The sequence below is a fragment of the Grampus griseus genome (genome assembly GCF_964374135.1).
Source record: "Grampus griseus genome assembly, chromosome: 20".
Taxonomy (NCBI): domain Eukaryota; kingdom Metazoa; phylum Chordata; class Mammalia; order Artiodactyla; family Delphinidae; genus Grampus; species Grampus griseus.
This window is the reverse complement of record NC_139014.1, coordinates 40,496,499-40,512,931: the sequence shown is the minus strand read 5'-3', so window position 1 is coordinate 40,512,931 and position 16,433 is coordinate 40,496,499. Positions and strand designations below refer to the sequence as shown.

Below are 16,433 nucleotides of genomic sequence, written 5' to 3'. Positions count from 1 at the left end.
TCACTGAATGGTTTTCAGTGGTACTACAGATGCCAATCACCCCCAGCCTCTCTCTGTTTTCTTACTTTGATAAATATCAGTTCTTTGGTTTATAGGAAAATAATTAAAGAGTCCCCATGTTAATTGCCAGGGAACAGTTGAAAACAAACAAAAAGAGGCCGAACACCAACATCCACTTGGTTTTTTGTTTATTATAAAACGCTGTAACTTCCCAAGGCTGGTTCAGATAAATACGTTTTGCCCAAGTTCAGGGGCTGCTGTTTTTCCTTGCTTCATGAAATTATCAATGGGCAGGCCTTTGATCTTCCTGACCCACGCAGCTCTGCTGGCTTTTTCCGGATCAACCCCTCCAGCCAGCTTTATGGCCTGAAACTCCTTCATCTTGGCCTCCTCGTACTCTTTCTCCTCCTTCACAGTCAGCAGCATGAACTCTGTGTTCACTCTGAAGGGGTCGAGGGCCGTGTAGAAGCGGGGCCAATCTCTCTTGGCAGCCTGGGCCGTCGTGCCCATCGGCGGAGCCAGCACGCGGTTTGGTTGGATGACCTGTGTGCTGGTTAAGGGGCTGAAGCTGCGCACTGCCCCATCAGTTGAACTGGTTGGCGGGTCTTCAGCCTTTAAGCTGCCAGAGAACCTGGGGCAGATAAGCACCGGCTGGGGGATGGCAGACTGGACTCTGGGGCTGTGCACAGAGTTCTTCAGGTTAAGCTGAAGCTTCTGGATTTCAAGAGGAATACTGGTTTGTTTCACGTCTATGGGAGGGTTGCTCAATCTCAACCGATCGACTGCATGTTGGACCGATCGTCCCTTCAAACTCAGGACCTTCCTTGGGTATGAAATGGAAGGTCCCCAGGCATCGATGACCTGGGTTTGGGGCCTCCGGGGATAGGCAAACTCCCCAGAATTATGGGCTTTCTGCAGGGCATTCACAGTCAGGAGGAACTGGTCAGGTGACATAGGGATGCACCAGGACTTCTTCTTTGAGCAATTGATCAAGTCTCCCAAAGTTCCCAGTTGTCCTTGTTTTGGTATTTTCTCCACATCATCTGCTTTTTAAAAAAAAGAAAAGAAAAACAAACCAGTGTTCCATGAATACCATTAAGTACTTACGTATGAAAGTTAAATCCATTCCAACTGCTATTCAGACTATGGTCTTTGTTACCCAATGGACGTGCTGCCATCATGTGAGCAAAAATCCTCTATGAGACGAGAAATTACAAAATATTTAACACACGTTTTTAACAAATATGCTAGTACTTGTGTACAAGTGTGTATGAACCTCTAGATATGCATATTTTGGAAGGAACATATGTAATGCCTGTGCTCCACAAGTTCCTGAAACTTCCCTGTGGGAAGGACCTTCACACCCCATTTATAGCCTTACAGAGTTTCAGTAACACACCTATATTTTTAAATAAAACCTGGATGGCAAAGCTTGATTTCCACTTTATTCATCAAAATTGACTCCAAATGATCTTTGGATGTTTCTCAAAATCAAAACTGCCTTCAAAAAACATGCCACCCCTGCAAAACTGAAACTATCCAATGGCCAAAAGGCAGTTTCTGAACAGGAGTTCCCTAAATGTTTTGAACATTTCGTAGGTCCAAAAGCCACTGACAAGGACAAGAGATTCATTCTGGCACGCTACTTTAGGGTCAAGGCCTCCAAGATGCCTAAGGCCCTTGAGTTAGCAACGATGTCTTCACAGGTGAGCAAATTTACTATGTCTCTCATTTGGGCTTTTGAATCCCTGCAATACCTCACAGACACACTGAAAACATTATCCTCCTTTTACAAAAGGCATAACTGAACCATGAAAAGGAGAAGGCATTTGTCTAGTCTGACCTAGCAAGTAGAATCTGCACCTCAAACTGCACCAATAAAACTAGCAAAGAAAATGCAACAGCGTATTGATTTCACAATTTTATAACAGGGTATAATTTTCCTTGACCAAGTAGGTCTTATCTAAATGAAATTAAGATGTCAAAGTCTTCCCCGTGCTTCGTCCAATTCCAGAATACACTACTCTGTGTGTGTGAGAGAGAGACAAAACACAGTTATTCTCCTTCTATTAAAAGGAATTGTGATGGGCTCATTGTTCAGTAACTTGTCTTTTTTTCATATAATAATATATTATGGATCTCTTTCCAAGTCAAAAATGGGGCTCCATGGGCTTCCCTGGTGGCACAGTGGTTGAGAGTCCGCCTGCCGATGCAGGGGACGCGGGTTCGTGCCCCGGTCCGGGAAGATCCCACGTGCCGCGGAGCGGCTGGGCGCGTGAGCCATGGCCGCTGAGCCTGCGCGTCCGGAGCCTGTGCTCCGCAGCGGGAGAGGCCACAACTGTGAGAGGCCCGCGTACCTCAAAAAAAAAGAAAAATGGGGCTCGTCATCCATTTTTAGCTGTTGTATAAAATGCCTTTGTCATAGTATGGCTTTGTCATCACCTACTTAGTTACTTAGTCTGTGAGTGATCAACCTTAAAGAAATGCAAAGAGCATCTTTACTTATCATATGAGCAAAATGACGGTGGACACCCAGTGTTGGCTTGGGAGCAGTGGGAGCTCTCATGCATTGCTGGTGGGAGTGAAAAGTGACACAGCAGTTTTTAAAGACAACTATGGCGATCTCCTTCTAGCTTTTAAAATGCAATCATCCTCGTGGCTCAGCGATGCCACGCCTAGGACTTTACCCCGCAGGTATAGTTATACAGGTACACAGAGACAGGTATATGCAAGGATGCCCATTGTTATTACAGACCTCACAAAACTCAATTGTTTTACCCTCACCTTGAAGCTAGTCTCTGCAGGGAGTCTGATTCAAAGAAACACTATTATATTAGCCAAAAATATTTGAAAGGCCTTTTAAATCTTTACCAGAGTCTCTCAAAAACAACAAAGGGACACCTGATTCATGGTAACTCTTCTCCAAAGCCCCTCCCCGCCTATCTCCCTGACCCCCTTATCTCACATGTAGAGCACCCCCCAATCCAGCTCCTCCCCCGTGAAACCCCCTAAAATGCCTCTGCAATCAGCCCCACTGCCTCTTCTCCCTTCCGCTGTGCCCATTACTCAGATTGATGACACAACAGTCCAAGAAGTAAGGAGGCTGACTGTGAGTCCAAAACCAGAGGCTCAGCTCTTGAGAAAGGCACTCGCTCTGTGTGGCCTCAAGTCAGTAAGGGGACGATTAGGGAAAACCCACCACTCTTAGGAGAAGCTGGGCATTTTATCCGTTCAGAATGCAAGCAAACTGATTGATCAACCTGCTGAAAACTCAGACTGAACAAAGAGAGAGAGAGAGAGAGAGAGAGAGAGAGAGAGAGAGAGAGGGAGAGAGAGAGAGAGAGATTGACTCTTGCCACATGAATTCAGAATAAAGGATCACCGCTCTTCTTATCTCCGGCGAGGGGTTCTGCTCCCAAACTCTCTTGCTCGGTGCCCGTGCCATTTGCTTCCCTAGAAGTCGGTCTCTTCCTGCCATCTCTTCGGGGTGACTTTGGCTTTCCTTGACTTCGAGGTCCCTCCGTTAACACTCCTAAATTAAGGTTGAGGAGGAAACTGTAGTAATTATGTGATTCAATTTGGTATGAATACTGGGGGCGTAGCTGATAATTCAACTGATTTTCACCCAAATGATCACTTTACTGTTTGTTGCTTCCTGTTGTCCCATGAAACTAGGCAATCACCTGGAGCCGAAGGTCCATCTAGATCACCTCCTGACGCCCCCCTCCTACCCCCGTTTCCTACTGATTATCAAGCTTTATGCATCATCTGAAATTCTCGGTCCTCTGTCCTAACTGACCGTTTGTGGTGTAATACTCTTGGAGGTGATCTATTGATCTAGCATTTTCCAGGTACGCATGTTATCAGTCAGAGGTCTACAGAGAATATGTTCCGCAGAGGACGTTTTCCTGCAGTAGAGTATATCTTGTCTGTGTCCTAAGGAAATAGTCATGTACTATATGCTTGGATCAGGGGCAAGGGGGAGGATGCTGGTTGTCTGGTTTTTGTTTTAATGGCAAGTATGAAGGGCTAGTGTCATCTACTGCAGAAAGATTCTAATAAGTCTGAAAACTTAGGCCTTGAAAATCAGGAGATCCCCTTGAGCTGGCTAACAAATTGTCACATCAAAGAGAATGACATACAGGTTGGGATTTATATCATCAAGAAACCATTGACCAAAATATTCCACAGAGAAACTGGTCCTGGAAGCCCCTCACCTGCTCCCCTGGGTACCACTGGGGCTGCCTGGGATTCGGTTCTTACCTGTAGGTAACCTGGATGCCCTCAGGAGAACTGGGGACCTGTGAGATTTGCTGAACAGGGACTCCTGGGCCGTGTGTTTGCTAGGTATGGATTCCTGAGGGCTGTGAATCTGAGTGCTCGACTTGGAGAGAACTTCTGCGAGGCCGTTTTCTTCCCTGTCATCCTCTTTGTCCTTCTTCTTTTGTTTGGCCCGTTCCAGGGAGTACTGCCACTTGATATTCTCGAACTGGAACATGAGGATGTTACTCTCCGTGTTGATCACCATCCTGGAACCAAAGCAACAGGGTTGCCCACAAAAGGAGTGTGGAGGCTGCCACTGCCCGGCTTCCAAATATGCATTTGGACTACTGTCCCATCCGATCCTGAGGCCAAGGGATCAGTGCCCGGGAAATGACCGCACAGACAGGGTGGTGTAGGTTGTTGCAGGGTCTACGGGCGGAGAAAGGTGGCAGGCTGTGCAGCAGGGGTCGTTAGCTCTGTAGCCGTTTTCTTTAGAAATTAGATGTGAACAAGGCACACACGTCCTGATTACTTCGCTTCTCGGATTACAATATTTTTTTAATGAATTTCCATTCCTGGAGTGAGTGCCAAGAACCTGGGGTGCCCGAGTCAGAAGGCTTAGCTACTCTGCACACAGATGTCTTCAAGTTCACTCCTTTTTTCTTAAGCACAGCATCCAAATGCCATGGCTCTACTGCCGTGATGGGATGGGCAAAACTCTAATGGGGGAAGCCTTCAAGCCCTCGCTGACCCTCCAGCCCCACCCCCTTCAAGCCATCGCTCTGGGTGTCTGTGCACGCTCTACGTTCAGACAGAACATTTGTACTTTGTAAAGCAGGAGGATTTCTGTCTTCCCTAATCCCCACTCTCATGCCACTAGAGAAAAAAAGGGTTCTAACCCCGGGGTCCCCACCATCGCCTGCTACCCACCCACTGTTCCTGGGGTTCACAGCGGTTACAGGGCATTGCTTTCCCTCCCCCACCTCTGCTCCTAGGTCTCCCATAACCATAAACAAGAAATGTAAATGCTATGTGTGGGCTCCTTTCTGCGCCAAAAGCCTGCAATTTTAAGACTGTCACTGTTAGCGTAAACTCTCCCTAAAAGTGACTCGTTACGGTTGGAAGCACTGGAAGGGAACTTGGGGAATCGTTCCAACTACGAATCTCTTTCAGACATATTTTTGCTCAAGCTGACGTCTCTCTTCGGATGTCATGATTAAGAAAAGGTCAAAGGTGACCTTTTTTTATAGCCTTCTGACTTCGTAACTGAAAACCATTAATTTATTGAGCCTTAGTATACTAGCACCCCCCTGCTTTAAGCCAGGAGGACTAATCATTAGGAGGAAGGCAATGTGGTTCGAAGCGATCAAGTGATGTCTTAAGTGAGGCTGTGATAGAATTTAAAAGTTAAGTCTAGTTGGGTATTTTCACATAATATCACCCTGAACCTAGCGTCTAACGACACAGCATTATATACAATTAGTGTCGTCATGGTTCTGCTTTCTGTAAACTCATCTGCTCAGTTCTGCCCCACTGGACACTGGGCCGCCTGCCAATGCCACTCCCGCCCTCCTGCACGTCACTCTGCATCAGAAGCGAGACACAGAGAGCTGGGAAGCTCTCAGGCTGGACGTGGGATCAGGGGCTACAGGCTGGCAGAACCTCGGTCCCCACGGCAGAGCTGTATCGAGCCCATTGCGTGACTGGATCAGACACCCAGAACGAATGAAGAGTAGTGTGGTCCCTGATTGCTAAGTTCTGTGTGAAGTCCCATGAGTCCCCCATGAGCCTATGACTGCAGCCAAGACTGGAGGGGAGCACGGCCCACTCTCTCCTGCTGCCAGCAAATCCGGGGCCGGTGTCCCATAGGAGGAAAAATAATCATCCAAACAGAAATGCTCAGGGCTCTGACCTACCACCCACCTGTTGCCCTGAATAAAGAAGGACAGCACAGGATAACCTCTGCCATTGGCTTTCATCACCTTCAGACAGTTCCCATTTAGGAAATTGTAAATGCGGATCTTGCCATCTGCACAGGCACTGATGACCCGGAGGAAGAGAAGGGCCACGTGGAGAACCTCCCTGGAAGGGAACAGAGCAATGGGCAGTACCCACCTTCTGGCAAACTGTGTGGGTGTGTCTGGAGTTGGGGCATTTCAGGTACTGATGGGAGGCAGGGGTCGTGACTGTCCTTGAAACGATGTTTGCCATCATTTTATGATTCTGGATGTAAACCATTAACCCTCAAGACACAGATGGAATCTCCCACCCTATTGTGTTATTTTTCCTGCAATTTGGTCACAGTGTCACAAGGTGGCAAAACAAAAAAGCTTAAGTCACAGATTCTTTTTTTTTTTTTTGATCTGATACAGAGATGACCATGCTTCTCTCTTACAATTTGATTCCTAGCTAATACTTCTCATGCTGAGAAGTATTTAACGTTTTGAATCTTTCTAAAAGTAGCATTGTTATATAAAGAAAGAAAGTAAAAATAAGGGAAAATGATCATCTTTATAAGAAGCAAAACCTGGTATTTGAGCAGTTTCTTTTGGTTCTTAAATTAGTGGCTTTAATTCTTTCAGTGAAACATCCTTAAGGAAAATTGTACCCAGGGGTGAGATTTTTGAGCTCCCTTTTGTGACAACCAGCAGGAAAAGAGAGGGGATCAGGAGAAGACTTAGGTAGATGCCTCCAACAAAATTCTCCCTACAACAGCTGGCTCCAACTTGGGCTCCAGGTAAGTTGGAGTATTCAATTCTGAGAAGTGTAATTACCCCATTGCTGTTAATGCTACTGAAAAATGGACCTTGAGGCCACCAGTGCCACCAATTTCTTAGATCTTATATGTAAAGCAGATCCACTGATCCCTGCCATCTCTACCCATCCAAGTCCATCCATGGCCTCGCTCATGTGCTACCTTCTCCATAAAACCATCCCTTACCTTCATTCTCCTCTCATTCCACTCACATACACAAACTTTGGGTATATTGTCAGAACCTCTTGGGCACAGTCCACATCTTATCCATCTTTGCACACCCAGCACAGTGCCTAGCCCCATAGCAGGCCCTCAATAAATACTTGTTAGAAAAGTGAATGTCGACTCACGTTTCAGTGTATGATTGTTGCTACAATACGTTAAAAGAATGACATCCACCCCACACCATTTGGCCTTGGTCGGATCCCAGAGCCAATATTAAGACTTTTCAAGGCCCCAACAACTAACAAAACAGAAATAGCAAAGACCTTGAAAGACAGGAGATATTCAAAAAGCAGCAAAGACGCCAATGTGGTTTGAATCCCACCTCACATGATGAATGGATGGATAGATAGATAGATCAATCTAAGGTATAAAACAAGTATAAGAAAGTCCAACAAAGTTCCAGTTTTTTCTTAAGATGGAAATACAATAACTATATTGATGCACCTCGGTCCACCTGTGGGGGAATCCAGCACTAGGAGAGATGCCTCGTGATAGAAGGGTTGCCTCTTTGTGTATCTCTTTGGATCTTGCTGAGCTAAGACTACACTTCTCATGGGTTCCTGTGACATTTGGTGGTTCAACCTATACCATTATAGCCTGGTGATTAAAAGCACAGGCTTTGGGATCAGAAAACCTGGGATCAAAACCTGATCCTACCTTTTATTGACTATATAACCTTGAGAAAATAACTTAACCTCTCAGTTTTCAGTTTTCTATTGCATGAAAAGGGGGAACTGCCTCAGAGGATTGCTGTCAGAATTAAATCAATCAAGGTATTTTAAAAACTTAGCCCATACCTGACACAAGAGCGGTTTTCATGGTCCTGGCATAACCCAGTCTCCTTTCAGGTTTATCTCTGTTCTAAAAATAAGTCATTTGTCTCCTTCTTTGTTCCTCTTTTATCAAAAGAGACTGCAGAGGGTGATGTCAGTGAAAATGGTGGAGGAAGGAACTCCAAAATTCCATCCTTCCATAAAAGCAACGAAGAAACTGGCAAAAACTGTCAGAATCAACTATTTGGCACTCTGGAAAATAACCAAAGGCTTGCAGCAACCCAGGGAGCACTTAGACAAGAAAATGATCTTAGTCTCAGTAGGAACAGTGGTCTTTGTGGCATGTTAACTTACCCTAGTCCAATCCCAACTCCCCAGCCCAGTGGCAGCCATGAAAACGTCAACAACAGCCTGCATTCCTGGTACTGGAGGAAACAGAACAGACCTCATTCACAATGAATTATCTGCCCTGTCTGGTGGCTTCCTGGGAGACTGGCTCAAAAAACTTGTCATTATTTCATCTTACCAGGAACTTACCCAGTGCTAAAACTACTACCTGGGGAGGGCAGGGGTGGGGGGAATGTTTTGTCTAAAACATAGGCAAATATTTTAGTCATGGTTGCCTAAGGCAATAGATATCTGCTGGGGCAAACAATACACTAACCAAGAAGCTTTGGAGGGAAAACTGGGGAATGAAATGTCTGTAAGGGCTGTGAAAAGCTCAGATGTATTTCTGGGACTCTATCTGGCCACATACACGCCCAGGGCTGTGCACATGCTTGGGGGAGACTTGAAAAAGCCCTAAGCTCTCACTCTTGAATGACCTTGATGGTCTGCACAAGCAGGAAATGAGGGCTAAGGCAGAGTTGTAAACTGTCTGGCTGAGTGTTGAAGGCTTCCCTCAACAGGCACACAGAGCCCCTTGGCAAAGAATGGGGGGTATTTTGTTTCCAGGTGTTCCAATAAATCTCTTTCCAGTCATGGGCACACCACCAAGGTAATAAAAGAGACTTCAGTGGCCAAACAAGACAAAGAATACAGACTCACTAAACAAACAAACAATAAAAACTACAACAAACAACTAGAAAAATAAAAAGAAAGAAAGAAACCCTGGGCATGGGGGAGAATTTGATTTCCCGAGTTGTCATATTAAAATATTCAGAATGTACAGCTTTCAGCAAAAAAGTTGTAAAGTATAAAAAGACACTAGAGGATATGGCCCATAAACAGGGAAAAAAGTAATCGATAAAAACTGTGCATAAGGAAGCCCAATGGTTGCACTTTCTAGACAAAGACTTTAAATCATCTATTTTAAATGTGTTCAAAGAGCTAAGGAAAACCATGCCCACAAAACTAAAGGAAAGTATAAGAATGGTGTCTCACCAAATAAAGAATATCAATAAAGAATTAGAAATTATAAAAGAATCCAAACAGAAATTCTGGAGTTGAAAAACTATACTAACTGAAATGAAAATTCACTAGAGGGGCTGAACAGAAGATTCAAGCAGGCAGAAGAAGGAAAGCATTTGAAGAGAGGTCAATTGAGACTATATAGTCTAAAGAACAGAAAGAAAGGAGAATGAAGAAAAATGAACAGAACCTCCGAAGTCTGTGTGACATCATCAAACATCAACATAAGCATAACAGGATTCCCAGAAAAAGAGGAGAGAAAGGAGCAGAAAGAATATTTGAATAATGGCCAAAAACTTTCCAAACATGATGAAAAACATTAATCTACACATTCCAGAACCTCAACTCTAACTAGGATAGACTCAAAAAGATCCACACCTAGACATATTATAATCAAACTGTAAGCAGTAAGAGAAGGGCAGCTCATAACATAAAAAGGATCCTCAATAACATTAATAACTGACTTCTCATCAGAAACCATGGAAGCTAGAAGGCAATAGAATGACCTACTCAAAGTGCTGAAAGGGTAAAAAAATAACTGTAAACCCAGTATTCTATATCCATCAAAACCATTCTCAAAAATGGAGAAATTGGACTTCCCTGGTGGCGCAGTGGTTGAGAATCTGCCTGCCAATGCAGGGGACACAGGTTCGAGCCCTGGTCTGGGAAGGTCTCACGTGCCGTGGAACAACTAGTCCCGTGAGCCACAATTACTGAGCCTGCGCATCTGGAGCCTGTGCTCCGCAACAGGAGAGGCCGCGATAGTGAGAGGCCCGCGCACCGCGATGAAGAGTGGACCCCGCTCACTGCAACTAGAGAAAGCCTTCGCACAGAAACGAAGACCCAACACAGCCATAAATAAACAAATTAATTAATTAAAAAAAAATTTAAAAAATGGAGAAATTAAGAAATTCCGAAATAAACAAAAACTGAAAGTTCATCACTAGCAGACCTACCTAATAAGAAATGGTACATGGAGTCCTTCAGGTTGAACTGAAAGGACACTAGACAGTAATTCAAATCCACATGAAGAAATAAAGAGCATCAGTAAAGGTAACTATCAATACAACTACCTAGGAAAATCTAAAACAGAGCATAAATGTATTTTTTAATTTATAACTCTTTTTTTCATCTCATTTAAAAGACAACTGCATAAAACAATAATTATAAGTCTATGATAATGGACACATAGGATATAAAGATTTAATTTGTTTACAAAAAGAGTATAAAAGAGGGGGGAAAAGGAGTTGTATAGGAGCAGTTTTTGTATACTATTGAAATTAAGTTGATATTAATGTGAACTAGATAAATGAAGACATTCATTGTAATCCCCTGGGCAACGACTAAGAAAATAATTAAAAAATATAGAAGAAAAAAAATGACAAGGGAATTAAAATGGCACACTAGAAAATATCCAAATATTCACTTAATATCCAAAAAGACCATAATAGAAGACTTGAGAAACAAAAAAATACAAAAGATTATATAGAAAATAGCAAAATGGTATAGTTAAGTCCATTCTATACTTAATGTAAATGGGCTAACTCTTCAATTAAAAGGCAGACATTGGAAAAAGGATTAAAAACATGATCCAACGATATGCTGTCTACAAGAGACTCAATTGTAGATTCAAAGACACAAATAAAGGTGAAAGAATGGAAAAAGATACTCCATACCAAAGAAGCTCCAGAGTAGCTACACTAATATCATACAAAATAGACTTTTAGACAAAATTGCTAATGGAGACCAAAAAAGAACATTATATAATGATAAAAGGGTGAACTCACCAAGCAGATATAACAATTATAAATGCATCTTCACCTAAGAGCCCCAAAATATGCTATGCAAAACTCACAGAATTAAAGGGAGAAATAGAAAACTCAATAATCGTAGATGGAGACTTCAATGCAACACTTTAAAAAATGGAAAGAACAGAAAATCAGCAAGAAAACACAAGCCATAAACAACATTATAAACTACATGTAGACCTAACACACATATACTGAGCATTCCACCAACAACAGCATACACATTCATACCAGTGCACATGAAGCATTCTCCAGGGTGGACCATACATTAGGCCATAAAATGTGTCAGTAAATTTTGAAAGATGGAAATTATATAAAGTATGCTCTCCAACTGCAATGAAATTAAATTAGAAATGAGTAACAGAAGGAAATTTGGGGAATTCATAAATATGTATGGAAATTAAACAACATGCTCTTAAATAACCACTGGGGGAAAGAAGAATTTAGAAAGGAAATCAGAAAATACTTTGAGATAAATTAAAATAAAAACACGACATATCAAAACTTATGGGATGCAGCCTATAGCAGTGTTCAGAGGGAAATTTATAGCAGTAAATACTCACATTTCTCCAATCAATAACCTAACCTTTCACCTTAAGAAACTAAAAAAAAGGGTCAAACTAAACCCAAAGCAAGCAGAAGGAAGGAAAATATAGAGCAGAAATCAATGAAAAGAGAATTGAAAAACAATAGAGAAAATTAATAAAATGAAAAGTTTGTTCTTTGAAAAGATCAACAAACCTTTAGGTAGAAATTGTCAAATCTTTGCTTAGACTGACCAATAAAATAAGAAATAAAAGTCAAATTACTAAAATCAGAAATGAAACAGAGGACATTACTACTGACTAATGGAAATATTCTGTAATTAGATAGTGGTAATGGTTGCACAACATTATGGATATACTAAAAACCACTGAATTGTATGCTACAAAATGGTAAGTTTTATGTAATGTGAATTATATCTTAATTTTAAAATTGCAAAAAAATATATTGGTACAATACTAGCTATGGAAAAGACATTAAAGAATAAGGGTTTTTTAAAAAAAAGACACTCCAGGGTACCGAAGCTTTTCTAAGGATCATCATTTTTGTCAGCCCTACTTTGCATCCTCTAATTTCATTCCTCATAACCATTCTCTCCTACACTGTATACAGAATCTTAATTTTGGATAAAAAAAAATGTTGGACCAAGAGAACAGAAAGGAGCCCTCTTTCTCTGGTCCTTCTTCCATGAAGGACAGAGAGCAAATATATGTTTTTTCATCCATGTCATATTCTAAAGATGGGTATCAGTGCATCATTAGAACCCTCCAGGAAGGCAATCTGTCAAATTAGTCCTCATTATCAATCAGTTGGAAATACTTATTAAGCACTTACATATACACAGCACTACTACAGATGAGTGGGAGAAAGGGCCCTAAAAATGAGAACATTGACAATGTCCTCCAGGTGTGCTATAACTGTCTATGGATTTGCTGTAACTGTGCAAGGCATCAAGAGCCAATGTGAATGGTATGTTGGGCTGTCATTCGACGGAAGTGGGAATGGTCTAAGAAGGTCTCATAGCTGAGGAAGAGTGGGAGGCTCATAGATTGATGAAATGTTGAACATACTGCTGAGTTTGCTGGGAACAATTATTTTCCAATAAGTAAACTAAATCTTACTGAATCATGCTTGGAAGGTTTTAAAAACGCAGGGTTACAATTTTCAGGTGACATCACAAAGTTTGAGTCCCTCCTTGAGGTCAAGTTTTGACAGTCCAGATGATATGCTGAGAAGCTTACTGATAATCACCCAAGGGTTGGGTAAATCACTGAACACTGGCCTTTCCTGACACCCACCTGTCAACAATGCAGTCATACACGCCAGAGAGAGAACATACACATAAACGCCCATATCCCCCTCCACCGCCCACAAAGCCAGTCTGCCTGTTCAAGAGGTTCCTGTGAGGGTACAAGGAAATATAGGGCCATATTTCACTAAATAACTATCCCGTGATAGATCCTCCTGGAAGGCCCATTTACTCTTTCAATCGATTGGGACAGCACTTAGTTTCCTGGTATTTCTTATAATGCACTCAGGGGAAGAAGCATTATTCATGCAGTACAGAAGGGGCATAGAGCAGCCTGTAAAACCCATGACTGTGGCAGAACCATTAACTGATCACAATCCCCTTTCAAATAAGCTTAGATGTGACCTCAGAGTACTTCTTAACTGGCTCCAAGCAGCCACCATCACTAAACTGGGATTGGAAGTGTACAATGAAATCCATTTGCTGTCCTGGAATAGAATCAAGCCCGCAGGCTTTAAGGGAGCTCCTTCTTTAAGCCCTTGGTTATTTTTAAACCTTTGGCACTTGGATAATTTGATGCTTTTGTGAACACGCAATTCCAAGATTTTAAGCTTAGTGGGGCTGGCATTATTTGGGGGACAGTTCTGCCAATATTCCTAAGTTTGGTAGGTAACAGATACAAATTTATCCCATGTGCCGTAAGTGTAAAGTTCCAATAACCTCTCAAAATCCACATTTAGTATTATTTCTTAAGAGAAATAAGGGAGGACAGGAGAGGGGGTGGTCGTAGTGGACGACACGCAGAAGAAGAGGGAGCAGAGACGGACGAGGAGCAGAGGCAACAGGTGGTCAGCAGAGGGGACCGATCTGCCGAAGAGCGAAGTCTGGGCTCTGGCAGGAAACAGCGGGGCAGGAGCTGGGTCCCGGTTTCCTTGGCACCTACTTTGGATGCTTGAAGGCCATGAGGCACCGCTTGTACTTTCCCACCATGCTCCAGGCCATCACCAGGCCGTCAGCGCTTCCCGACAGGAGATGCCACTGGTCGAAGCACAGACACTTCACAGCTCCCTCATGGCCGTTGAGTGTCTGCAAGAAAAGATGCCTCTGTTTTCAGTCCGTCTTCAACTCAGACTGTGACTCCTCAAAGGCCAGAGCTGGAGGCTTCTCGAGATGAATCCCAAAGCCACGCTCCACCAATCCGTGGCCACCACCACTTAGCATTTATCTGAGCTGACCGCGCCTTTGCTCTGATGAGGCCAGCGGACTCCATGCCCCCCGCTCTCCGGAGCTCTCTCCCGAGTTAAGGAGGAAGGTGAGCAGGGCGAGGCCTTGCTCCCGGCGGGTCTGCGGCGGGGCAGGCCCCACCTTCCTAGAGTGCCAGAGAGGGCCACGATTTACCTTCCTCTGCTGCCAGAAGGGCAAGGCTCAGGTGTTCCGTCCCCAGCTCCTTGCCAGGACCCGGAGGCAGCTGGGCTTCTCTGTGCCTGCAACTGCTGGGCAGACCACAGTGACGACACCACTGGTGGCAAGAGCCTGCCAGCCAGGTCAGTGTTTCTCACTGTGATCCTGTGTCCCGGCACAAATGACATCTCCCCACCGCCCACCAGGGCCAGGGGGCTTCCAATCCAGCGAGAACACTTTTTGTGTGTGAACAATCACTTTCTAGACAGCCAATGGTCTCTTCTCCTGAGAGGAAGGAGGAAAACAGTTGTGGCTTTGTTCATTCCTATACCTCACACCAGAATCAGGCTGGAATGTTCCAGAAGAGGAGAAGGCACTTTACTCGTGCTGCTGTTAAAAGACCCCGAGCCCACGTACCATGCGGAGTCAGAATGCAGCCTCCGCCACCGCCACCCACCCATGACGAGGCGGCTCACGCGGGCCTTGACCTTCTACTGGCTCAGAATGGCCCATTCTTGGCGGGCCTTCCCCTCCCCCTTTTCAGGACCACCCTCTTTAGGTGACTGCCACTCAACTGCTCCAGGGCAGTCTGGGGAGCTACCTGGAGGGGGACTGCCAGTGTCCTCCAGCCCCTCACCCCCAGTGCCCCGACCCCCCCGCCCCCACCCCTCACCTTTACCAGCTGGGCTGTGATGACGTGCCACACTTTGACCAGCCCTTTCTCACAGCTGCTCACGATGTACGTGTCATTGATCCTGGTGGCCAGGACGGGGTTTTTGTGTTTAAAGGTCTTCAGGCACTTTCCTGTCTCTATATCCCACTCTGAAAGGGAGGGAGAGAGAGGGGTAGGTGCACGGAGAGGGTGGCAGTGGGGCTCCACACCCCATCGCAGAAGCTAAGACCAGCCGAGCCCATTGTGTCAGACCCTGCAAGGCTTCACCTGGCCCGGCAGCTCCAGAGGCTGACCCACACTCCATGTACCTGCAACCCAGCGCTCCCTGAACACAGCCCTTAGGAGAGCCAGCAGCGCATGGACCTTGGCTCTGACCCTGGAACTTAGCCTCGGGGTCCGAGGGTTGGACAGCTCATCTCTGATAAGCCTCCTCAGCTCTAATAAGCCTGAAAAATGCTTCCTATGGAGTGGATTTCAGGAAAATCGTGGGAGATGTTCATGTCCTCGTTCCTCCCGCATGCTGTCCTCCTGACCCCCACCTTCTATCCCCCAAAGGAAAGAAAGCTGTTTTTCCTCATTTACATTTTAAAATAGTTCTGAATCTGACTTTTGGATTGATTTTACTTTTGCGAGACTGTCACAGCTCAGGGCAGGTCTACTGCTGCTGCTACACAGACGGCGTCAGAGCCACTGTACCCCACACTGTAAGTGTTGGGTGGGTCTGTGTCCCTGGGTGGGTGGGAGAGCCGAGCTTAAAGGAAGAGGCTGAAAGCAGGCACCACGATTTCAGGGGGGTGAGGGCGTTAGAGCCCCCGAAGAACCTTCCTCCTCGGGTAACAGAACGCGTACGCTAGGCCCGGAGAGTAACCATAGCTGGCATCCACGCTGCGCTGGCTGTGAGCCAGACGCCACTCAAAGTGCCTGACAGGCATGAACTCATCTTCACAAGGCAGAGCGATTACTATGCCTCACTGTACGGGTGGGGAAACCGAGGCCCAGAGAGGTCCTGCAACCTGCTCAAGGTCACACAGGCGGTGAGCAGACTGAGCTGCGATTCAAACCCAGGGCGTCTGGGTCCACAGGCCACGCTCCTAACCACTAACCAGAACTATGTGAATACACTTCTCTACACTTGTTTTTAAATATATATTGGCCCTTTTATCAAATGAGGAGTGGGAAAATTGAAAGATGAATTAAAGGAGTTATTGGTAAGGTGTCCTGACTTAAAGAATTTTTAAAGTGTGGGCGGGGGGGGGTACCCTTCAGGTCTCTAATTGTCTCCTTTTTGTTCTATTTTGGTAACCCAGGAAGGTGGGAAGAGCCCAAGCAGGCT

General features: G+C 44.7%; 1 protein-coding gene across 1 annotated transcript in view; it reads right to left on the bottom strand.

Annotated features, from left to right (window-relative positions):
• Positions 1–207: 207 nt before the first annotated feature.
• Positions 208–16,433, bottom strand: part of FBXW10B (F-box and WD repeat domain containing 10B) — a gene marked incomplete at its 5' end in the record, with an annotated part of 35,092 nt that continues 18,866 nt past the window's right edge. Inside the window, 6 exons of the mRNA XM_082678683.1 lie at positions 208–1,046; positions 3,383–3,532; positions 4,264–4,529; positions 6,187–6,345; positions 13,970–14,112; positions 15,101–15,249. Coding sequence (XP_082534809.1) covers positions 223–1,046; positions 3,383–3,532; positions 4,264–4,529; positions 6,187–6,345; positions 13,970–14,112; positions 15,101–15,249 — 1,691 coding nt within the window. The 3' untranslated portion in view covers positions 208–222. The remainder of the gene's footprint in view (positions 1,047–3,382; positions 3,533–4,263; positions 4,530–6,186; positions 6,346–13,969; positions 14,113–15,100; positions 15,250–16,433) is intronic.